This window comes from Eulemur rufifrons, chromosome 8, assembly GCF_041146395.1.
Source record: "Eulemur rufifrons isolate Redbay chromosome 8, OSU_ERuf_1, whole genome shotgun sequence".
Lineage (NCBI taxonomy): Eukaryota > Metazoa > Chordata > Mammalia > Primates > Lemuridae > Eulemur > Eulemur rufifrons.
This window is the reverse complement of record NC_090990.1, coordinates 67379176-67405305: the sequence shown is the minus strand read 5'-3', so window position 1 is coordinate 67405305 and position 26130 is coordinate 67379176. Positions and strand designations below refer to the sequence as shown.

General features: G+C 36.3%; 1 protein-coding gene across 2 annotated transcripts in view; it reads left to right on the top strand.

The window, feature by feature from the left end:
• Positions 1–25914, top strand: part of COL24A1 (collagen type XXIV alpha 1 chain) — a 331682-nt gene extending 305768 nt beyond the window's left edge. For both annotated transcript variants that reach the window (XM_069478155.1, XM_069478156.1), the window contains exons 56-60: positions 13638–13703; positions 14319–14487; positions 19756–19865; positions 22291–22506; positions 24443–25914. In XM_069478155.1, coding sequence (XP_069334256.1) covers positions 13638–13703; positions 14319–14487; positions 19756–19865; positions 22291–22506; positions 24443–24589 — 708 coding nt within the window. In that variant the 3' untranslated portion in view covers positions 24590–25914. The remainder of the gene's footprint in view (positions 1–13637; positions 13704–14318; positions 14488–19755; positions 19866–22290; positions 22507–24442) is intronic.
• The last annotated feature ends 216 nt before the right edge of the window (positions 25915–26130 follow it).

Sequence of the window (26130 nt, the reverse complement as noted above, 5' to 3'; positions counted from 1 at the left end):
TTTTTATTGTTGTTGTTGTTGTTGTTGAGCTTGTAGGATTCTTTAAATATTCTAATTATTAATCCCTCATCAGATACATGGTTTGCAATTATTTTCTCCCACTTCACTGGTTGCTTTTTCACTTTTGTGTCCTTTGATACACAGAATTTTTTTATTTTGATGTAGCCCAATTTATCTATCTTCTTCTCATGCTGACTGTGCTTTTAGTGTCATTCCAAGAAATCATTGCCAACTCCAATGTCATGAAACTTTTCTCCTGTTTTCTTCTAAGAGTTTTATGGTTTTAGCTCTTATGTTTATTAGGTCTTCGATCCATTTTGAGTTAATTTTTGTATATGATGTAAGTTAAGGGTCCAACTTCATTCTTTTTTTTTTTTTTTTACTTTTATTTCAAACTTTATTATTTTGATTTTCTTAGAATCCCAATCAAACCACCTTCTCTGAGTTTTTTTTATTTGACTTAGTGAACTATTATAAGGTGACCTTACTTATATCCAATACATAGGTGTAGGAAAACAGCATGTTGAATGACAGTATCTTGAAGCAAAACTTCCATGATGATGTTTGATTCCTGCATAACAAGGTGCTCAGCAGCAAAGTATTTCAACAATGCCTATAGTATACATAACCCCTCTATGAGATCAACTTTTTAAAACTTCCATATATGAGTGAGAACATTTAGTGTTCAACTTTCTGTCCCTGGATTATTTCATTTCACTTATGTTCCCCAGTTTCATCCGTGTTGCCATGAATGACAGAATTTCATTTTTTATGGCTGAAGACTATTGCATTGTGTATATATTCCACATTTTCTTTATCAATTCATCTGCTGTTGGATACTTAAGTTGGTTCCATATCTTGGCTATTGTGAATAGTGCCACAATAAACATGGGGGTGCAGATGTTGCTTCGATACACTGATTTCCTTTCCTTTGGATAAGTGCCCAGTAGTGGGATTGCTGGATCATATGGTAGTTATATTTGCATTTATTTGAGGAAGTTCCACACTATTCTTCATTGTGGCTGTACTAGTCTACATTCCCACCAACAATGTATAAGAATTCCCTTTTTTCCATATCCTTACCAACATTTATTTTTTGTCTTTTTGATAATCACCATGCCAATGGAGATGAGATGATGTCACATTGTGGTTTTGATTTTCATTTCCCTGATGATTAGTGATATTGAGCATTTTTTAAATATTTTTTGGCCACTTATATGTCTTCTTTTGAGAAATTTCTGTTCATATCATTTTCTCATTTTTATTTTATTTTATTTTTTTTTTTTTTTACCTGAAGAGCTCTTTATTCAAAATTAGTTTCAAGAGGACACTTACAATCATATGATAACAGAGTTGCTTTGGTCAAGAGGTTTAGAGAGGTGCTATTTCTACCATTTTCAAATATTTTATATTCAAATGTACATTATTATTATTAGATGAATAATTGATTCTTATTTTATCATTAAAATTATAGTTAATTTTTTTTTGTTTGTTTGTTTGTTTTTCAGCTCATTAAGGGGGTACAAAAGATCAGGCTATATACATTGCCCATGCCTCCCCATCCCCCCGAGTCTGAGCTTTAGTTATGTCCATTTCCTAGACAGTGCACATCACTCTCATCATATAGGTGTGCACTCCTCCCCTCCCCCCACCCCATCCCCCCCAGAGAGAACTTCAAACGTGTCCATTCCCCAGGCAGTGCGCATCGCACTCATCAAGTAGGTATACACCCATCCCTTCCACCCAGCCCCGACCTCTGTCCAATACCCAATTGGTGTGAATCCCAAATGTGCACTCAGGGAAACCAGTTTGCTGGTGAGTACATGTGGTGCTTGTTTTTCTATTCTTGGGATATTTCACTTAATAGAATGGGTTCCAGCTCACTCCAGGAGAACCAAAGAGATGCCATATCGCCATCATTTCTAATAGCTGAGTAATATTCCATGGTATACATATACTACATTTTGCTAATCCATTCATGAATCGATGGGCATTTGGGTTGTTTCCACATCTTTGCGATTGTGAATTGTGCTGCTATAAACATTCGGGTGCAGGTGTCTTTTTTATAGAATGACTTTTGTTCTTCTGGGTAGATGCCCAGTAATGGGATTGCTGGATCGAATGGTAGGTCTACTTGAATCTGTTTAAGGTATCTCCACATTGCTTTCCACAGGGGCTGCACTAGTTTACAGTCCCACCAGCAGTGTATGAGAGTACCTGTCTCTCCACACCCACACCAACATGTATAGTTTTGAGACTTTTTGATAAAGGCCGTTCTCACTGGAGTTAAGTGATATCTCATTGTGGTTTTGATTTGCATTTCCCTGATGATTAGAGATGTTGAACACTTTTTCATGTTTGTTAGCCATTTTTATATCTTCTTTTGAAAAATTTCTATTCATGTCCTTTGCCCACTTTTTGATAGGGTTGTTCGATTTTTTCTTACTGATTTTCCTGAGTTCTAAATAGATTCTTGTTATCAGTCCTTTATCTGATGTGTAGTATGCGAAAATTTTTTCCCATTCTGTAGGTTGTCTATTTACTCTTGTGACTGTTTCTTTGGCTGTGCAGAAGCTTTTTAATTTGATCAGGTCCCATTTATTTATTTTTGTTGCTGCTGTGATTGCCTTAGGGGTCTTCCTCATAAATTCTTTGCCTAGGCCAATGTCTGTAAGAGTCTTACCTACATTTTCTTCTAGAATTCTAATAGTTTCTGACCTAAGGTTTAAGTCTGTTATCCACCGTGATTTGATTTTTGTGAGGGGTGAGAGCTGTGTGTCCTGTTTTAGTCTTCTACATGTGGATATCCAGCTTTCCCAGCACCATTTATTAAATAAGGAATCTTTTCCCCAGAGTATGTTTTTTTCTGCTTTGTCAAAGATTAGATGGCTATATGAGGATGGTTTTATATTTGGATTTTCTGTTCTGTTCCACTGGTCTGTGTCTCGGCACTTGTGCCAGTACCAGGCTGTTTTTAGAACCACAGCCTTGTAGTAAAGTTTGAAGTCTGGCAAATTAATACCTCCCAATTTGTTTTTGTTGTTTAATATTGCTTTTGCTAAACGGGGTCTTCTCTGGTTCCATACAAAGCGTAAAATTATTTTTTCTATGTCTGTGAAAAAAGATGTTGGTAATTTAATAGGGATTGCATTGAATCTGTAGATAACTTTGGGCAGTATAGACATTTTAACAATGTTGATTCTACCGATCCATGAGCATGGTATGGTTTTCCACCTATTTACATGTTCTGCGATTTCCTTCCTCAGAGTTTCATAGTTCTCCCTATAGAGGTCCTTTACTTCCTTAGTTAGATATATTCCTAGATATTTTATTTTCTTTGTTGCTATTTTGAAGGGTATTGAGTCCTTAATTTGGTTCTCCGTTTGACTGTTATTGGCGTATATGAATGCCTCTGATTTGTGTGTATTGATTTTGTATCCTGAGACTTTGCTGAATTCATTAATCAATTCCAGGAGTCTCTTGGTTGAAATCTTGGGGTTTTCTAGATATAACATCATATCATCAGCAAAGAGTGAGAGTTTGATCTCTTCTGTCCCTATTTGGACTCCCTTGATTCTGCTCTCTTGCCTGATAGCTCTTGCAAGGACTTCCAATACTATGTTGAAAAGTAATGGGGACAGTGGGCAGCCTTGTCTGGTTCCAGTTCGAAGTGAGAATGCTTTCAGTTTTTCCCCATTCAGTATGATGTTGGCTGTGGGTTTGTCATATATGGCTTGTATCATTTTTAGATAGGCCCCGTCTATGCCTATTTTTTTGAGTGTTCTTATCATAAAAGGGTGTTGAATTTTGTCGAATGCTTTTTCTGCATCTATTGAGAGTATCATATGATCTTTATTTTTGCTTCTATTTATGTGATGAATTACATTTATAGATTTCCGTATGTTAAACCATCCCTGCATCTCTGGGATGAAGCCCACTTGGTCGTGATGGATTATTTTTTTGATAAGCACTTGGATTCGATTTGCTAGAATTTTATTGAGAATTTTTGCATCTATATTCATAAGAGAAATTGGTCTATAGTTCTCTGTTTTAGTTGCATCCTTTCCTGGTTTTGGTATCAGGAGTATGTTGGCTTGGTAAAAAGTGTTGGGGAGAATCCCATCCTTCTCTATATTGGAGAATAGTTTATGTAGGATGGGCACCAGTTCTTCTTTGTAGGTATGGTAGAATTCAGGTGTGAACCCATCTGGTCCAGGGCTTTTCTTTTTGGGAAGGTTTTTTATTGCTGTTTCGATTTCAGATCTAGATATCGGTCTATTTAGGAATTCTACTTCTTCCTGGTTGAGCCTGGGAAGGCTGTGTGTTTCTAGGAATTTGTCCATTTCCTCCAGGTTTTCTAATTTGTGTGCATAAAGATTTTTGTAGAATTCATATATGGTATCATGTATCTCTGTGGCATCAGTCGTGATTACTCCTTTCGTGTTCCTGATGGAGGTTATAAGAGATTTTTCTTTTCTGTTCTTGGTTAGTCTAGCCAGAAGTGTGTCAATTTTGTTTATTTTTTCAAAGAACCAACTTTTGGTTTTATTAATCTCCCTTATGGTTTGATTGTTGTCCTTTTCATTTAGTTCTGATTTAATCTTAATAATTTCTCTCCTTCTGCTGGGTTTGGGATCGGTCTGTTCTTCCTTCTCCAGCACTTTGAGTCTATTCATTAGATTGTCTAATTGTAAGTTTTCTGTCTTTTTGGTATAAGCATTTATGGAAATAAATTTTCCTCTCAGGACTGCTTTAGCTGTGTCCCACAGATTTTGATAGGTTGTATCTCCTTTGTCATTTAATTCAAAAAATCTTTTGATTTCCGACTTGATTTCTTCATTTATAAAATGATTGTTCAGGAGAAGGTTATTTAGCTTCCATGACTTTGAGTAGAAGTGAGGATTTCTGTTAGGGTTCATTGTTACTTTTATTCCACTGTGATCTGAGAAGATGCATGGTATAATTTCTATATTTTTAAATTTTTTAAGGCATGCTTTATGTCCTAAGATATGGTCAATCTTGGAGAATGTCCCATGAGCTGATGAGAAGAAAGTATATTCAGTGGTTTTTGGGTAGAATGTCCTGTAGATGTCAGTCAGGCCCATTTGATCGAGCGTTGTATTTAAGTCCACTATTTCTTTGTTTATTTTTTGTTTGGAGGATCTGTCCTGAACTGTCAGTGGCGTGTTAAAATCTCCGGCTACTAACGTGTTGTTATCTATCATTTGGTTGAGATCAAGTAGGGTTTGCTTTATGAATCTGGGTGCACCTAGGTTGGGTGCATATATATTAAGTATAGTTATGTCTTCTTGTTGAATTGTACCCTTCACCAGTATATAGTAACCATCTTTGTCTTTCTTTACTTTTGTTGATTTAAAAACTACGTTATCGGAGATTAGAACCGCCACACCAGCTTTCTTTTGGGTTCCATTTGCTTGGAATATTGATTTCCATCCTTTTATCTTCAGCCTAAATGCATCCTTGCAGGTTAGATGAGTTTCCTGAAGACAGCAGATACTTGGCTTATATTTTTTTATCCATTGGGCCAGTCTATGTCTCTTGAGTGGGGAATTCAATCCATTCACATTTAATGAGAGAACTGATAAGTGAGACAGATTGCTTTTCCTCAAGTTGGGTTGAATTTCATTGATCTGTTTTCTCTCTTGAGCCATTATGATAACTGGGTTTTTATATTTATCTCTTGATTAGTGTTACATTCAAGGATCCTTCTTGTGCTGGACCATGTGTAACTCTGTTTTGAGTACTTCTTGGAGAGCTGGTCTTGTCTTAGTGAATTCCCTGAGTTTTTGTTTATCTGAGAATGTCTTAATTTCACCTTCATATATAAAACTGAGCTTAGCTGGATACAGGATTCTAAGCTGGGCATTATTCTGTTTCAGAAGAGTGAGAATGGGGCCCCAATCTCTTCTTGCTTGTAAGGTTTCAGTTGAGAAATCTGGCGTGATTCGGATGGACTTTCCTTTGTATGTTACTTGATTCTTTCTCCTTACAGCTCGAAGAAGGGCCTCTTTAGTGGATATTTTGGTCAGTCTAATGACTACATGACGTGGTGTCTTCCTATTTGGTATGAATCTCCCAGGGGTTCTTTGAGCTTCTTGAACCTGTATATCTAGAGATTTGGCTAGGCCTGGGAAATTTTCCTCAATTATATCTTCAAATAGTTTATTCAACCCTTGCTTATTGTCTTCTTCACCCTCAGGAATGCCGATAACTCTGACGTTAGGCTTCTTCATATAATCCCACATTTCTTGTAGACTGTGGTTATTTCTCATGTTTTTTTGTTGTAACTCCGTAACTGACTTATTTAATTGGAAAGTGTTATCTTCGATCTCTGAGATTCTTTCTTCTGTTTGATCTACCCTGCTCTTGAGACTTTCCACTGTGTTTTGTAGCTCCTTGAATAAATTCTTCATTTCCAGGAGTTCAGTTTGATTTTTCTTCAGTATTTCAATTTCTTTGGTGAATTTTTCTTCCAAGTCCTGGATCTTTTTTGTGGTTTCTTTATGTTGATTATCCATTTTTACTTGCATGCTGTTCAGCGTGTTTATGATCCATGTTTGAAATTCTTCCTGTGACATGTTGCTATTTGGAATCTGGTTTGTGTTAATTGGTGGTGAACTAGTAATCCTCTTTGAGGGTGAAGTTTCAGCTTGATTCTTTATACTTCCAGAGTTCTTTCGCTGAGCCCTTCCCATCTGGATGAATCCTTAAGATTCCTTCTTTCAGCTTTAGTCTAGAAAGGGGTAGGCCGTGAGCGCCAGGTAAGCTGCCTCCTCTGTCGCTAGGGGGAGCCCTTCGCGTGTTGTTCAGGGTTTTGCTACCTCCGCTGGGGGGGCTGCTTCTCTTCCTCTCCCAAGGTGGTTTCCGTCTCTCTCTGCGAGAAAGACAGTGGATAGGGGGAGGGGAGCGGCGCCCTCGTTCGCCCAGCGCCCCAGCTGCTGCAGTTCCCATGGGCGATGGTCCTCCCCGCCCCAATGTCCGCAAGGTCCACGCTCGACTCTCTCGTGACTGGGGAACCACTCAGTGTTCACACAAAGGCTTAGCTCCTAGTCGGTCCGTGGACTAGGGAAGGGAGCCGCCGGGTGCCCAATCGCTTCGCCGGGTTTAGGCTGCAAAACCCAACAATGGCGACCGCCCGTCTGCAGCACTGTCACTGGGGTTGAACGCTCAGCGACCGGCAGAGGCCAGAGGAGCCGGGACCGGGAGAATCCAGCCGCCCGCCTAAACGAGACAGATCGGCGTCTGCTCGAGCCGGGAGGGAGGCAGCCCCGCAGCCCGCATATAGGAGACAGTTGCTAGGCGCCTCAGCCGCGCACAGCACTCTAGGGTCCAAAATGCCTCCCACCAATGTCTCCTCTGCAGAGCTCACGTCTCCCGCGGCAATTCTGCGCCGACTTAGGGCAGATCCCCAATTGAGTGGGTGTGGAGGTCAGAGGGGGAACAAGATGCTTTCCTGTGGGGCTGAACCCACCCCACTCTGGTGGGGTGCGTACAACCGTCCCGCGCTCCCTTCTCTGATGACCCTCCGCACTCTCTAGTTTTTCGCGATGTATTTCCCGATCACCTCAGTCCTTTCTCGCTCTCTCTCTGTCCCACGCTGATTCTCCGTGGGTTCACACCGCTGTTCTTGTGGGGAAGTGAACCTCTAGCGTTGTGGCAGTCCGAGACCCATGCCTTCCACTCCGGGAGCACGAATCCAGGAGGTCACCACCATTCCGCCATCTTCCTCCGACTCCCAACTTCATTCTTTTGCATGTGGAACTCTAGTTTTTCCAGAACCATTTGTTGAAAAGGCTGTCCTTTCCTGATTGAATGGTCTTGGTACTCATGTCAAAAATAATTTGACAGTAAATGTGAGGGTTTATTTCCAGATGCTCTATTCTATTATTTTATTTTTTTATATATTTATTTATTATTCTATTATTATATTTCGTTGGTCTTTATGTCTGTCTTTATGCCAGTACCAACTATTTTGATTACAGTAGCTTTGTAGTAAGTTTTGAAACCAGAAGTGGATGCTACCAATTTTTTTCTTCTTTTCTCAAGATTGTTTTGGCTATTTGGGGTCTACACTATCTTTTATATTTGTTTGTATAGGTAGTTACCTTTACCACTGCACTTAATTCCTCACGTGGATTCAAGTTTCTGCCTAGTATCCTTTAATTTTGGCCCAAAGAACTTCCTTTAAGTATTTTTCTAGGAAAGCTATGCTAATGATGAATTCTTTCACTTTTTTTTTTTTTTAAACAGGATCTTGCTCTGTTACAGGGTGGAGTGCAGTGGCCCAATCATAGCTCACTGTAACTTTGAACTCCTGGGCTCAAGCCATCCTCTCACCTCAGCCTCCTGAGTAGCTAGGACTACAGCACGTGCCACCATGCCTGGCTAATTTTTTTTTTTGGAGATGAGGTCTCATTATGTTGCCCTGGCTGGTTTCAGTTTTTGTTTATATGGAAATGTCTTAATTTTTCCTTCATTTTTAAAGGAGAGCTTTACTGGATATAAAATTCTTAGTTGATAGTCTTTACCTTTAGCACTCTGAATATTTTATTCCACTACCTCCTCACCCTTACGGTTTTTGTGAGAAATTAGCTGTTAATCTGCTTGAGGATCTCTTGAACATGATGAGTCTCCTCTCTTTCTGCTTTCAAGGTTCTTTATTTGTTTAAAGCGTTCAACAGTTTGATTATCATGTGCCTAGGGAAGTTTGTGGAGCTTTTTAGATGTGTAGATTAATATTTTTCATCAAATTTGGAATGTTTTAAGCCATTATTTCTTTAAATATTGCCCCTTTTTCTCTCTCCTTCCCTTCTGAAACTTTCATTATGCATAAGTTGGTTTGCTTGATAATTTCTTAGAGGTCTCTAAGTCCATGTTCATTTTTCTTCATTATTGTTTTCTTACCTCAGACTGGGTAATATCAACAAAATTATCTTCATGTTAACTGATGCTTTCTTCAGCTTATTGAAATTTATTGTTGAGCCTATTTAGTAAATTTTCATTGCAGTTATTGTACTTTTCAGCTCAAGAATTTCTATTTGGTTCTTTTCTATAATTTATGTCCCTTTATTACATTCTCTATTTGGTAAGACATATTTGTCATACTTTCCTTTAGTTCTGTAGACATGCTTTCCTTTAATTTTTTGAATATGCCTAAAATAGCTAACTTAAAGTCTTTGTCTATTAAGTCCAACATTTGGGCTTCCTCACGGACAGTTTCTATTGATTGCTTTTTCCCCCTGTATATGGGCCATACTTTCATGGTTTTTTTGCATGTCTTATAATATGTTTGTTGAAAAATGGACATTTTAAATAACGAAATGTGGCATCCCTGGAAATCAGATTTTTTTCTCCAACCTAAATTTGGCATTATTGCTCGTTATTCTTTGTTTGTTTAGTGACTTTTCTGAATTTTGTAAAATCTACATCCTTTGACATGTGTGAGCAATGGCGTCTCTGCTCAGTTAGCTTAGTGGGCAGCTATTAACAATTTTCTTAAGAGATTTTCTAAACCGGTAAGTCTCCCAGTTTTTGCCAAGCAGGTCTGTGTGCATGTTGGGGCACCCCTTCAATACTAAGCCAGGCAATTGACAACTGCAACTATGCCTTAGCCTTCACTTCTGCTGTCATAGAGCCTCAAAGTCAATTAGAGGGGAGAGCTTAGGGCCTTCTCGGTCTTTCCCGAGTATATGCACAACCCTCTGCATTTGCATGGATTCCTAGATTCCCAGAAATATGTCTGAGCTTTTCAAAGTCTCTATGGACATCTCATTCCCCACTTTTTCTTGTAAGCTTTTTGGTTAGCCTATTGTTTGCTCCAATTGTTTTCTACTGCTTCTGGCAGCCATAGAGTCAAACAATTCTCTCTAAATGTTTTTGGAAAAAGCTCCTGGGAAAAGGCTTTTTGCATTGGATGATCTGAGTCAGGAAACATAAAGACAGACTTGCAAGTAATGACTTCCAGGGAGCCACCAGACAGGTCAAATAATGACAATTCCCTAGAAATGAGTCTTTGAAGCAACACCAGACCCATTCTGTTTCTTCCCATGGCTATCAGGCTAGTGGTTTTCATTGATTGTAGGCTGTTAGTTTTGTCAAAAGACAAATTACAACAAATTTAGTTTAAAGGTCTAATTGGCTTTTATTTGAGATTCTAGAATCAGACAACACTTCATTCTATAAAATAGAATGAGTGTTCAAATGGCTAAGTAAAGGAGGTTGGCTTTATAGGCAGAAAAGGGTTGAAGAAAACCAAAAGAAGATTGGTCATTTCAAAGTTACTCTCTGTATAGGTTTAAAACTGAGAGGGGACTTCCTCATTACCTGACTCAAGTTGACCAGAATCTCCTGATCTTTGGAAAACTGTGGCCCATTTCAAAGTTCAGTTTGATTAAACATGGTACTTAGCACAAGCAACTCCATTCTGGTTTGATCTGGTCTTCTGGGGCCTAGTGGAGGAGGCTGGTCCAAAACAATGGCCTCCCATAAACTATAACAATTTTCAAGACTGCTACAGAGCTGGAAAGATGAGCATGGGAACAGGGCAAGTTAAAATTTCATAAAACTCAGTGCTCTTACTGAGAGTCAGCTCTTTTTTGAAAAATAAATGCTCCTCAGATTTCTTCCAGCATTTTGTTAATTTCTATAATTCTGAAAACTCGGTGACAATTTTTGCCAGTTTTCTCATTGCTTTTATAGAAGAGAGAATTCTGGGAGGTCCTTATTCCACTATTTTTTGCTGTCTCCTAAATCTCTCCTGTTGAGTACATATCCTTTTAATATTCTGGGTGATGAAATGGAAGAACATATAAAGCACTTACGCTGCATGCTAAAGTTTAGTAGTTGCCTCAACTACTACCGTACAACTGTTTGAGTTGCAAAGTCAACTAACTGCTTTTATCATGAAATGCCATTTTTACTTGACAGACCACCAGTGTTATTTTTTTAAATTTCAGAATATTATGGGGGTTCAAACATTTTAGTTACATAAATTGCCCTTGTACCAATTGAGTCAAAGCCACAAGTGTGCCCTTCCCCCAGATAGAATGTGTTGCACCCATTAAGTGTGAATTTACCCATCCCTGCCTTTCCTCTCCCCCCTGCTTGATTTCTGATGAATGGTATTAATATTTCCATATATGTACATAAGTGTTGATCAATTAGTTCCGATTTAATGGTGAGTACCTGTGACTACCAGTGTTACTACCAATGTTATTAAGAAATGAGTATTTGACAGAAGTTTTCTTGAAAATGAATGATGTAAGCCTGTCATTTCAAGGAAAACAACTGACAGAATTTGATGCCAATGATAAATTTTAAGCTTTCAAGTAAAATTACAAACTGCGGAAAACTTGTATCTATCACTATGAATTTGACAGCCTTCTAGTACTTAACGTTTCTCTCAGAAGCAATTATGTTAACAAATGTCATTTTTAACATTAAGTAATGATGTGTCAGTGTTTGAAAGATCTGTGTAATTCTGTGAATCAGTATTCTTTGAATGATCAATGCATGATGTTAACAAAATCATGCATAGCAAAAAAGATTCTATCAAAGTATAAGATAGACCATCGTTCTTAATGTAAAAGAGTATAAAAAGTTCATTGGTATGGGTTCAGTTTTCATATTGCAACTAACCTTTAGGAAACTACTACTTGTCAAGTTTGGGTATAGTATCAAAGAAGAAAATCCATCATTATCTGAAGAAAGCTACTAAAATACTCCTCTTTTTCCAACTGCATGTATCTATGAAGCCAGGTTTTCTTCATATATTTCAACTAAAATAACATAGCACAACCAATTGAGTACAAAAGCAAATATGAGAATTTAGCCATCATCTATTAATCCAGACATTAAAGAGATGTACAAAAGTGTAAAACAGAGCCACCCTTCCCACATTTTTTGTTGTTTTTGAAAATACAATTTTTATAAAAATATTTTATTTAACATGTAATGAGTTTGTTGTTATTTAAAGCAGTTAACACATAAATAGTTTTAAAATTTATGTTTCGATTTCTACTATGGTAAATATCAAAAGTTATAACTCACATAAACAAAAGTTTTTAAAGGCCCTTAATAATATTTATAAGTGCAGATGGATCCTGATTCTGAAGAGTTTAAGAACCACTATGTTAGGTTTTCTGATTAAAGCCCTTAATCACCAACAGGGGACCAAGTGGAAAATATAAAGGTGGCTACTGTTTGGCACTTAATTCAATTTCCCATATTTAGTGCCAAGATTTTTGTGTGACCCTTATCTAGAACCTGCCCATTCACAGAAGCAAGTTGATCAGAATTACTCTGCAGAGAACATTTTAGGCTAACCTTTTCTGTTTCTTAAATATGCCATGTTCCTTCTGTCTCATAGCCTTTGTGTAAGATTGTTACTTTTGCCTGAAAAGTTCTTCTACCCCTTCTTCTAACAATTTTTATTTATTCTTCTGATGTTACCTTTCACTACTTCAGGGAAGCCTTCCCTGACCTATCCCTTCTAACTTCTTAAATTTTCCAGATTTGATTGACTCTGATTTTTCTCATAGGCTCATGTACTTTTCTTTCATAGTATATATCACAATCTGTAATTATGTGTTTTTGAGGTGATTTAATTAATCCCTCTCTCCCTTCTAAACTGAAGCTCCGTAAGGGCAATTTTTTCTTTTGCTTACCATTTTATCCTCAATAGGTATCACGGTGTTTGGCAGTATATATATGCAGAATGAGTCAATTCTTTTCCAATATGAAAACCACATGTTGAGACAGGGAAGATGGCATTTTATCGATTGTTCCATCATTTTAAATAGTTTTTCGAATTACCAACCATGAGTTATGAGAGATCTGTTGAAAACAGTTTTTATTATATGGACCTCCAAGTAAAAAGATACCTTAGCAGGACAATCACTCTGAAAGGAATGAGATCACTTGGTTCACTTACACAGAGGCTCTTTCCCAGAAGCTTCTCCCAGCTCATGCTTCTTAGTTTCCAAGCTTATTTTCTTAAAAAAAAAAAATTATAAAAAAGACTTTAACTAATGGTTATGCTGAGTCTTTCTCTAAAAATATCTTTTATTAAATGCAGGAGGAGATTGAATTCATTCTGTATTATTTCTTTTGGGACTAATGGAACATTTTCCAACTTCAGAAATTATTTTTAAGACCGCAGAAGTATCACATTAAACTAATGTGGTGACTACCTCAGGACAGTAGTATTTTATTCTATTTTCCTTCCAAGAATGTAACTGTTAAAAATTACTACAGTTATTTATTCTTCACTTTACAATTTATTAACTGAGGGGAATCATATTTCATTCTCTTCCATTTGAGTAACTCTGTGTGTGTGTTTTCATGCAGCAGAGACAAATGGTTTTTCATTTGAGAGCTCTAGACTTTGGTCCTATTTTAATTAGGAGACCTTTGAGATTTGGATGAAGGCAGCATATTGTCCTTTCAGATAACTAGGCAATATTTGAAAAATCTGTGTAACCATAAGAGTTACAAACGCCCTTCAGATAATAAGTCTAGTATACTTTAACAGCAGTGCTTTCAGAATTTACAGCCTCTACTTTAGAGCACTCAGTGTTGATATTATTGCTGATCTCAAATGGTTTTGTTTTACACAGAAACAAATGGATATCAATGCTGCTATTCAGGCCTTGATTGAATCAAATACTGCCCTACAGATGGAGGTAATATATCTGGTTTTATTTATATTGGCACTGACAATATACAAATTAAACAGAAATTTAATTTTTTGGAGGCCAAAATGTGGCATTATCCCAAAGATTGTATTTAAAACAGTTTGAAAATATGAAACCACTTTCAAGGACAAAGCAAATTATTTTAGTATAATTAAATAGAAATGTATGCATAGAATTTTTTGTAAGGAACATATTTAAACAAAAATGTAATATTAAAGGATTTATTTGTAAGGAATTTGGTACCACTGAAGAAAACAGTTAAATGAAATTAGACATGATTCTTAAAATGGGCTACATCTATCATCACTACTCATTTATCTTATTTAAAGTCTAATTATTCAATGTGTGTTTTTTAAAAAATGTTATATAGTAGGCATAGTAATTCTTATTTCAGCTTGAAAACCAAACTTTCCAGTGTGAATTTAATCTTATTTAGGACAAGGTTAATAAAGCCTGCACATATATCTATGCTTAAATATACACTGTTCTTTACATCCTGCCCCCAACTCACTACATACAATAGGAATACCTCTTTCTTCTGCCTTGCTCTATGTTGGTCCTTAGGGTTTTTTTGCTTATATGATTCTTATGATGACTTGGCAGAGCTACCAGAATACTGAAGTGACTTTAATCAACCACAGTGCAGAGATATTCAAAACCCTGAGCTACCTTAGCAATTTATTGCACAGCATCAAGAATCCTCTTGGCACACGAGATAACCCAGCACGAATCTGCAAAGACTTGCTTAACTGTGAACACAAAGTATCAGATGGTAAGTTCTTGGTTTCCTCAAACTCTGATGTCTAATTTCATTTTATCATTTAAGTGTGTTTGAGATTTGCCAATGCCTTCATTCCAAATCATAGTCATTTTGATAAAACCCTGGCAGAAGCCATTTTAATGTCATCAAGAATAAAATACTCATAGAGGAAGACGTGTTTTTGATGTCACCACACCCCTAGTTATACTAAGAGTAGTTTTTTCTTGGTGACATTAAAATGGCTTCTTCCAGGGTTTTATCAAAATGATATAGCATATTCATGTTGAAAATTAAAATAGGCCGGGCGCGGTGGCTCACGCCTGTAATCCTAGCACTCTGGGAGGCCGAGGTGGGCGGATCGTTTGAGCTCAGGAGTTCGAGACCAGCCTGAGCAAGAGCGAGACCCCATCTCTACTAAAAATAGAAAGAAATTATATGGACAGCTAAAAATATATATAGAAAAAATTAGCTGGGCATGGTGGTGCATGCCTGTAGTCCCAGCTACTCGGGAGGCTGAGACAGGAGGATCCCTTGAGCTCAGGAGTTTGAGGTTGCTGTGAGCTAGGCTGACGCCACGGCACTCACTCTAGCCTGGGCAACAGAGTGAGACTCTGTCTCAAAAAAAAAAAAAAAAGAAAAGAAAATTAAAATAGGCAGGATTGACCTTTGGGTTAACAGACAACAGCACCTGTCAGACCCGGTAATTCAAAAACCACCAAAGTTGACAACATAAAGAAAGATATCATAGAATCCGCCTCACCACACTCCCTAAAAGTATGGTTTTTATACAAAATGGCATTTAAATGCCCAATCTAGAATTAATGACCATCAAGATGAGTGGTTTGTCATTCTTGGAAGTTTCCTGTCCCCACACAGATGCCCCAGATTCATTCACCAGAGGTGCAAAAATGAATTAAATTAGAATCATCAAGGAAAGGTTTTAAACCAAGAGGAGCAGTCATCAGTTAAATAGGGGAAACCCTGTCTGCTATAATATGTCATTTTATTTTAATTTCTGTTTGGTCTATGATCAGCTATGCAATCAATATTATGTCATATTTTCGCTAAAACCTCTAGTCTTAACACAATGACAAATTTGAAAAAATGTGTGATTTGAAAAATGGTGATTTGAAAAAGCTATGTTATGTAATTCTGTAGGGTGAATAGTAGTCATTTTAATTTTGTATATACATATACACACACATCACACATACATACATACATACATATTCTTGTCCAAAACATCTTCTTCCATTCTATAAATGCAATGAAAATATTCATTTAACTTATATTAATAAAATACTTAACTTCTATAGATATTTCCTGCCCTAGACAAATATAAGAACTAAAATAATATTTACAATTGTAGCTGCCTATAATAACACTAAGCTTGATTCTTTCCTATACTTGAGGGTAGAAAAATGCAGTGCTTAGATTTTAAAGGCACAAAGACATTATAAGACATACAATAGCGGTATAAAATCTAATTCAGGGTCTGCCTTCCCTGTAGGAGAAATGGCTAAGTGATGTGGGTTGTGGAGTGTCAGAATGGTCTTTGTTTTCCAAAACACTTCATCACTAGGAGATGATAAGTGCTATAGAAAAAAACAAAACAGTAGGGAAGGGGGATATGATAGAAAGTAGAATGTAAGGTGCAATTAAATAGAATAGCCAGATAAGGCATCTGTGAGAATGTGATATTTGAGTGATATCAAAAGGATATAAGGGAGCAAGCCACAAGAAATCTAGAGTTTTCTAGGCAGAAAGAACAAATGCAAAAGCCCTGAGCCTGGGAATATGCCTAGCATGTTCTAGGATTAGCAAGAAGGCCAGTGTGACTAGGAGAGAGTGCATACAGGAGAGAGTTGTAGGAAATTAAGTGAAAAAAATATCAAGAAACCAAAATATATAGAACACTCTAGAATACTCAAAAGTCTCCAGCTTTTACTTTCAATCAGATAGAAGCCATTGGAAATTGTTGAGCAAAGAAATGACATAGACTTAGATTTTTAAAGTATTACTCTGGCTAGTGTGTTGCAAATGTAAAGAGGAGGACAGAGGCACAAGTAGGGAAACTACTGAGAAAGCTACTGAAATAATCCAAATGAGATGATGATGGGTTGGGCTAGGGTTGGTCACAGGGGAAGTGGTAAAAAATGGTCAGATTTTTAAATATGCTGTAAGATAGAGCCTGCAGTTTTTGTTGACAGATAGACATGGGCTGTGAGAGAAACAGAACAGTACAGGATGACTCCAAGATATTTTTTGATAATAGAAGGGTAGGGTTGTTGATAATAGAGGTGGAGAAGACTTCAGGAGAAGCAAGTTTGGAGAAAAAAATCAGGAGTTCAGTTTTGAATATGTTTAGTTTGAGCTGTCTATTAGATATTCAAGTAAGAATGTCAAGTAGGTAGTTGACTATTCAAGTTCAAGGTCAAGAGGGAGGTCCTGGCTAAGGCTAGAAATTATGAAGTCATTCACATATAAATGGTATCTAATGCTGAGACTGCTTAAGACTACCTAGATAGTAGGTAAAGAAAGAAAAGAGAAGAGGTCTAAAAACTGTGTCCTAAGGCTCTCCCATGTCTAGAAATCAGGGAGGTGAGGGTGAACTAACAAAGAAAACTGAGAAGAAGCTATCAGTGAGACAGGAGGGAAAGTAGATGAATGTGAGGCAGAATATATGTGTGCCAGTACAGACAGTTGGGTAGATGAGACAGTGGGAGCTTATTTAAGTTCTCTTCAGATCGCTTCAGTTGTCTCAGTGAAACTGGAAGATTACCAGTCAAGAATAAAAATAAATAGGTATAAGATAGATAACTAGGAAAGTGACAGAGGGATTGAACATGGAAACATGGTATTATTGTCTAGCAGATTTATAGACACATTTGAAATTAAATTGAGGCCCATCAGCATAGTTGTGTTTTTCTCCAGCCACATTTATCTGTGCAGGTACAATCACAAGTGAGGCAAAAAACTGAATTTAGGTAGGGTTGGGGGTTTATAAGACAAGTACAACGAAGTGAGGTAGGGCAAGGGCATCAAGGAAGTTTCTAAGGAAATGATTATAGTAAAAGACTGTGAGTTGTAAGCTAGGTAAGAAGGGAAGTGAACACATGATCATGAGGGACAATGAAAAAGTGGTAGTGTCAATGGAGAGTAGGTCCTGATGAGACCAAAAAAAAAAAAAATTATTGGAGTCAGCATTCTAGAGGGAGTGAGCTGGAAAGAGAAAAGAAGTGAAATTCTGGAGGAGGTGCAGTTGTAGGTAATAAAGGCTAGGGCATGGCCTTGGATGTTAGTAAAGTAAGATGGAGGTAGGGGGAGGGTAAAAGATCATTGGTGGAAAAGTAAGGGGGTGGAGGAGAGTACAGTTCAAGGAATTGTGAGGCTAAGGTTGGAGGAATTTAAAATCACCAAGAATTTGGTCATTCATAGGTTTTCTGAATGCGATAGCAAGCCAGAAGCTAAAACTCTTCAAAGAAAAATACCAGTGATTGCACCTGGCACCAGGAAGGGTAATGAGTGGTAGATATAATGTGATAATAGAATTTCAACATGGAGTGTTTTCAGGGAGAAAGGGGTAAGAATGGTCTGGAAGTAACAACGAAAAGCAAGAAAGACACCTCCCCGTCATTGGGCACAATACTGTAGAGGCTGCAAGGGGAGCAGTGTCCTCAGGGGAGAGCGAGTTTGAGTCAGAACATTTAAGCTCACAAAAGATATATTATGATATAGGACTTTACCTATAGCTCAGCCTACCTTGAGAGAAATGATGAAACCCCTACCAATTCACCACTGTACAACATAATGCCTGAATTCAAAGCGTTTTACCCCATGTAGCAAGAGTTTGCTTAGTGGAAAACCTTTCATAAAGAATTTATTATTAGCTCCTATAGGTGTAGGAAAGTATTTCTTGGAAGAGAACATATGATGAAAGGAGATATTTGTTTATCCCTCAGGATTAGAACTAGAAGCCTCTACCAGATCCTGGTGAAAAATCCAGCTGTAATTTCTACAAACATTATAAAAGACTAGAACGAGTGGATCTCCTTCACCTTTTTCTTCCATATTTCAGTAGATCAGTTGTTCTCCAGATGTGATCCCTGGACCAGAATTAGATTATGTTAGAAATGCAGATTCTGAAGCCTTAATGAATCTGCAACTCTGGGGTAGGGCCCAGCTGTGTGCGTTTTAAGGATGGCTTGGTGTATACTAAAGTTTGAAAACCACTGCAGTGAAGGACCGTCCCTACCCTTTGAGCTACCAATTCAGCAAATATGCATGTTGAAGGGTTAATAGAGTAAAAGAAGGGAGAGTGTTTGAGAGTGTTTTGGAAGTCAGAGGAAGCCCAGGAGAGCTAGAGAAATCTTTGCTGTGGAGTAAAGTGGAATGGACAAGGATCTCTGCCTATTGTAGAAAATGACATTTGACAAAAACTGTTTGTCTTGCCTTTTTAATGCAAAAAAACAGGCTGCCTCATTCCAACATTTTTTTCCTTTGTATTTGGAATAAGATGCTCTTTTAATATTCTCAGTCTGTTATTCTGGAATTAAGATGCTAGCTCGGTGCTTTTCAGTCTGAGCATTTTCTGTAGTTGGACTTTAGGCCCCATTTTATTCTCCTGGGCATTTGGTGGAGGCAAAGATTGGCAGGCTCACACTAGCTGTAGGCACTTCAGTCTTTCCCACTTACAAATCCAAAAGAGCACAAAAATGATAATCATTTAATTGTATGTTTTTCTTTCTGAAAACAGAAAATGTTTGATTTTTATTTTGCTTATTAGTATTACACATAAAGATATATTTTCCTTAGAGCAATTGAAGTTGTTTCTATTTTAAAACAAAATATTCATTTTAAACTCTGTAATGATGAACAGAAATATACACATACACTTTAATAATAGAAATATATATATACTCTAATAATTTCAACTTTTCTATTAACTGTATGACTTCAGGCAATTCACTTTTAGTTGCTGAGCTCATCTTCCTTATCTGTGGGATGAAGCAATAAATTCAGCCATTCTGTCATCTTGATTAAAATTATGAAATGCCCTGAAATTGACGGGTATGTGAAAAATAGAGCATTTTTAGTATCAATTTTATATAATGCAGCTTTCATTCATTCACTGAATGCAAATATATTTGTAATCTTTTAAGTTTTTTAACAGGTAAGACTGTGATAATATATGTTTAAAGTGTCATAATTTGTAAGAATGGTTCAAATATATTTTAGCATCACATTTAAATAACTTTGTGTTTTATTATAAATTAATAGGAAAATACTGGATTGATCCAAATCTCGGGTGTCCTTCAGATGCCATTGAGGTTTTCTGCAATTTCAGTGCTGGTGGCCAGACATGTTTATCTCCTGTTTCTGTGACAAAGGCATGTATTGAATTTTTAAACATATGTTGGTATCTTGCACAGTATCAACAAACAAAGCTTTTTAAAATTCTGTCACTTTAAATAATTATGAATTTTAAGTATGAAAACAAGGTATAATTCTCTATCATATATGAGAAATAAATGTTTTGTTTTAAAAAAATATTTAATTGCAGTAAATCTTAACAATTTGATAGTGTATTGTTATGATTAGCTTAGCTTGGCTTACTCTACTGATCAGGTTTTTACATTCCTTTAAAATTCCTTAAAAATTGTGCAATGTATGTTATGTTTTTATGCATATACATTGGAAAATCCCTAAACAGCTGGAGCATTTAGAATTAGTAATCAGTTACCTAAAGTTTTGCTGGAAATTACATCATCATCATGAAAAGAATAATTTTGTCACAAAAGCTTGCTATTTTTGATGATGGACTACACAATAATCTTTCTTAAACATCTACTGAATGCTATTTAAAACTTCTTTCAAGTATAATTCTATAAACCAAATGTTTGGAATGAATGCATGTTAGTTTGTCACAACACTAGGTGTTAGAACAAGTATCTGTAAAACCTAAATCCTAGTTCTACCTTTAACATGTTAAAACTAAAACTGCATTTCTTTCTTTTTGTGATTAAACCAGCTTGATATATGACAGTATTTATATCTCATTGACAAAGAACTGATACATGTGCCTATTGTTTTTTTGGTCCATCATAAAAGGGCAGTAGCTAACATTCATGGTCTCTTTAGCTGCATAATGTTCAAGTGCCCTCTCCTTCCAAAAAGTCTTCCTTCACTAACCTGAGTGTTTCATTGATTTATCTCAATAGGCTTTCACCATTATTACCCCTAAGACAGAGGAGGGAAAGATTCTTCCATTCCTAGGGAATCCCATGCACCTCTAATGAAGAGCAGCATGGAGTCCGACTTCCAAACTATCCACATGGTCACCCTCACTCCCCTGGAAGTTGGCCCAGGATGATCATAGAAGGAAGGAGGTTGGGAGAGAGAGAGCTATGCGAAGGAGACAGGAGCACAAGGGAGCTGCACTCTGGTTCTGTCCATGACTGAGTCAGTGCTCCCATTTCTCCTACTCATAAACCCAACCTCAAGCAGACTGGGGAGATCGTGGAAAGGAAGAACAGTAGACTTGCAATCAGGGACTGCATTCTAGTTTCCACTCCTCTCCTAACCTGGAGAATGAAATTGCAAGCCACCACAGGGCCTACTCTGTGCCAGGCACAATGCTAGGTAAAGGACGTTTGTCCTTTCTAAGCCTCATAACAACCCTGTCAGGTCAGTGTTAAACCCTACTTTACTGGCCAGGAAACTAAGGCTCAGAAAGGTTAAATATTTCACAAGTTTCTGAGTGATCTGTAAAGTGAAGGAATTGAATTATTACTACTTAAACTCTAATGTTCCTTATGGTTATCCTTTCACCCTTCTTTTGCCTTTCCTCTCTTTTTGTCGTTGTTTGCTTTTTCTATTTTCTTTTTGTTGTTATTTTTTCCCTTCTTCATTACATCATAACTGGTATTTTTCTAATTTTACATTTGGAGATTAGTATAAATTCTTCAGTAGGAGCTATTTCTATTCACTTACATTATGACCATACCCCTGCTCGGATAATGCCAAAATAACAATAGCAACAACAACAACAATAATAATACTGTCTAGAGCTATAGGAAAATCTACTTCCCTGTCCAAGCCTGGAAAATGTGCAATCAGACTTCTTAACTCCAATTTTCCCTATATTGTTCATTCTATTAATTGATCCTTGTTCATGCATTCATTCATTTGTTCAATACACATTTATTGATGACTCACTGTGTGACTGAAACTGTATTAGGGGAAAGAATAAGATTCTGTCCTTGTCCTTTCAAGCTCTCATAGTTAAAATTACTCAACCAAATTATTATTACAACTTGTAACTTATCTTTGGAAACTCTCACAAAAAAATCTCAAATGAAAGCATAGACAGAACTTGAGATTGTTATGAAAAAAATTAATAAAGCATTAACCAAAAACAAATTATTACTGCATTTTAGGTAACATGAAAATTATCTTCATTTTATTACTAAATGTAGTAGCCTAATGGTATGCTGCAGCCAGTTCATACAGGCTCAGGAGAGCCTCCTGTTAACATCTCTTCCCAATGTCATGTTCAGTGACATCACCTTGGTAGCCTGAAATCAGCAATGGTGGGAGTATTTCTACCATGAGAATCAGAAAGTGCTATAAATCAGAGATTTTTTTTTCCCCCAAGAGCCAGTGGTTAAACATTTACCAGCACCACTAACTGGCACTTAGATTCCAAGAAAAGTAGATTTTGGCTGCCTTTCAAGGCCTTTCCTCAAGTCTCCCAAACTATAAGTTTCTCAATTGCCATATCTCATAACCTGCATATTGTATCTATGACATTAGTTGGAGTTTGGAGTTGGGAAAGTCCAGATGAATTTCCTTCATTTACTGAGCTCAGAAGCCACCCATATCATCACCATCCACTGTCTAAACACCCCAAAGTGGTCAAGTGCACAAACAAGTGGCCCAGGCTCACCTATTGGTTTCAAGGGATGGAATGGCCAATTTTTTGAAGAAAACACTCTACTTGAACCTAAAGTGCTTTCAGATGACTGTAAGGTAAGGAAACAGCACTTTTAGAATTGTTCAATATGACTGAAAATTGATAAAATTATAAAATTAGGATAATTAAAGTAAGACTTTACTTACAAACTGCAGATACAGAAGAGTAGTAAGGGGCTTGGAAGTTTGGTTTTGTTTTTTATTATCACCATCTGTAAGTAAGGTAGTAGGTTTTAATGTGCCTGACTTATAAACCATACATTCTTCAGAATCTATCATTTGTTTGTATCGTATCTTGTCAACTTTTGTCATACCAATTGAGCGTAGATTTTTACATGCAAAACAGGTGTTAATATATAAATTTAATTTATATTCCCCATATGAAATAATTATATCATACCTGGATGGATGGATGGATAGATAGATAATCAGAGCATATAGATAAATAGATTTATTTCATGTGTTTTCACTGCTGTAATTTTAATCTCATTACTGCATGGAAGACAAGTTATAGAGGGAAGTCAGTTTTATTTCATCTTGTCAGTCCCTATACCTGATGCCAAATATGGGTATAATTGCAGATTGACTGGCCCTACTAGTCAATATTTGAATTGCAGCCCAATTTTTTCATTAAAATTCAATAATGAATGTTATAAAGAATGTATAATTTTAAAACATGGTTTCATAGAGCTAGTGTTGGCAAACTACAGTCAGCAGACCCACCACCTGTTTTTGTAGATAAATTTTTATTGTGACACAGTTAGACTTGTTCATTTACTTATTATCTGTTGCTGTTATCACACAACAATGGCAGATTTGAGTAGATGTAACAAAAATCATATGGCGCCCCCAAATCTAAAATATTTACTATATGGCTCTTTGGAGAAGAGTTTGCTGACCCCTGTTATAGAGTTGTCTACTCTATGTATCTATCACTAATTACTTTAAATAATTTATGGCTTAAATAATCTCTAAGTTTCCTTCAAATTTTGAAATTCATATCATAATAATTCTGTGAATGAGTAAGTGAATTAACTCCTGAATAAAACACTACAAAACTAGTCAATTGTGGTTCTCCATTGTGTCTTGTGTAATCTTAATCATGGGACATTTTGTGATATGTTTTCGTTCCATAGAATTTATCAGAAACAAAAGAGCATATATTAATAAAAGAAACAGAAAGGCCTAGAAAGAAGAGAGAAAACATAAATGGAGAGCCACCGAATGGAAAATAAGGAAACTAAAAGATGATTGAACATAATTATCATTTTGACTATTTCTGACTGAGGCAATTCTAGTTATATCCTACCTAAAATACAGGGGTTGAGATAGCTCATTCCCTTTTATCCAAGAAAAATACTCATCCTGAAGAATCAGTCCCAAGTGAAAGAACAGATGAGTATTAGGCATATTGGGAATAGTGCAGCCTTTTAATTCATATCTGGTGCAATGATCCACAGACAATTGAAGTAGAAGCCTGGTTTTAGCCTCTGGAAGCAAAAAATTAGAATACACAATGCCATTGTAGAGACAGGAATAAGCCCAATTTTCAATTAATAATAGTAATTATTAGCATTTATTGAGCATTGTTCTAGGCACTTTCCATTCATTATCTCTAATCGTTAACACATTGACTGACACACAAAAAAACCGAAACTTTTCCTTGGGGCCAGTGTTTGATTACAGAAACAGAATAAAAACTTCGAGTGTAATTTAAAGGCAAACATAAATAGAAAACCAAAATTTATTGACTTTTATTCAGTTTAATCCACATTTTTAGAATTAAATTGTCAATATTAATTGTAACAATAAGAACATCAACAAGTAAGATTTTCCATATGCTTCACACAGCCCTGGGGTCAAAACTAGAGTGAGTTAACTACAACTCTCCTGGCAGTTAATGTGTTAAAATAAGCCTACATTGTTTATGAAGGGCATTGTTTGCTGAGAATGACTGCTAATGAAATGCATATGTTTTGTTCTTATTTTACAGATTCAAGATGGCAGCTGGCATAAGGCAACATTTCTTTTTCACACCCAGGAGCCTAATCAACTTCCAGTGATTGAAGTACAAAAACTTCCTCATCTCAAAACCGAACAGAAATATTACATTGAAAGCAGTTCTGTGTGCTTTCTTTAAAGTTTCTGAATTAGTTCAGAATTCATGCTGTTGGCCAGGTAATTGCTGCAGAGGGAAAAACCGTAGGCAGAAAGATACTGTCATTATGAAATACATGGAATAAAGCATTGGCTAAATCTTAAAGAATCTCAGGAAGAAAAGACTTCCTCCTAAGAAGGAGAAAAGGCATTTTTCAAAGGACTATGATTGATAAAGTATTTAATTCTTTTAAAAATTATATGGATCTCAGCTTTCTTAGAGAATTCCCTAGAACTGAAAATTTATAAATATGGAATTCTTCAGGGTTTCCTATATTTTTTGACTGTTTGAGAGCAAAGTACCCATTAGACAGCTGGAGACGCAGAGCACTGTGGAGCAATACTGGCTAATGCTCCCAAATGTGCAATGCTTCTGTCTAAAAATTACAAGCCACAGTCTAATATGTCTTATTTTCCAAAACACTAAGTTGTATTCAGGTCCCCAGTGGGATATACATCTTAGCCAGTGGTACACTACCTCTTACATGTTGCCTTTTTGTGTTGCTTGGTGCTCTTTCTAAAACAAGGTGCTTATGGCTTTCGTAGACTATTTTATTTCTTTTTTCATCTTTGTCATTCTTTAAGAGTGTATGTACTGGTTACATCAAGATATGTTTTGGTTGTTAGTACTTATTTTAATATTTTTGGTCACATACTTAATAAGAAGTAAAACTATTTATGTGAAGTCCTTGTTTTATTTTAAAATTCTCTGTGCGTATGGAATCAAAGCCAGCACATTGTAACCTATGCTTGTACACAAAAGAATTGGGAGGTTTCGTTTTGTTTTTGTTTTATTTTTTAAATTGTTGTAAAGATTATTATAGGCCAGCTACATCCAATAGTAGGTTTGGGTTAGAGACTAGGAGTTGTGATATACTATTTTAAAAATCCATGATCATCTGGAATGATACTTTGTATATATATATTTTGTAAAGTTTTAATTCAGCAAATCTTTTGAAATGCTGCTGTTTTAAATTATAAAAACTTTATATTTCTGCTTCATAGAAATTACATGTTTTGTAGTATTCATTGATTTTTCTTTTACTGTTCTTAAATTTAATGTGTTATACTTAAAAGGATTTAACTTACCAGTCTTTAAAGCAACATCCAGGAAAAAAAGTCTTTTCCCATTTAAAATAGGTTCAGCCAGTTCAGTCTTTCCTCGTTGTCAGAGAAATATTAGTTCAGTATTAAAAGAAAAATATTATACCTCTTGGTATATAGAAAAACTTGTTCATCCATTATAAACATATCTTTAGTCACAGCAAACTACACTTACCTATCTATAATAAAAATGTAGCTATAAATCATTTTTGGTGATTTTTTTCTTCTTCTTTTGCTATAATATGCTTTTATTATATGTGACAGCCCCTCTGGCAAAGCCATTCTATGCTATTATGTACATTTACATTATTAGATAATATCTGTTATATGCCTACAAAAGGATTATGTGGCCTATTTCCTGTTTTTGCAAAATGAGGCCATGATCCAGAAATAACCCCTCACATACATGGTCAATTTATT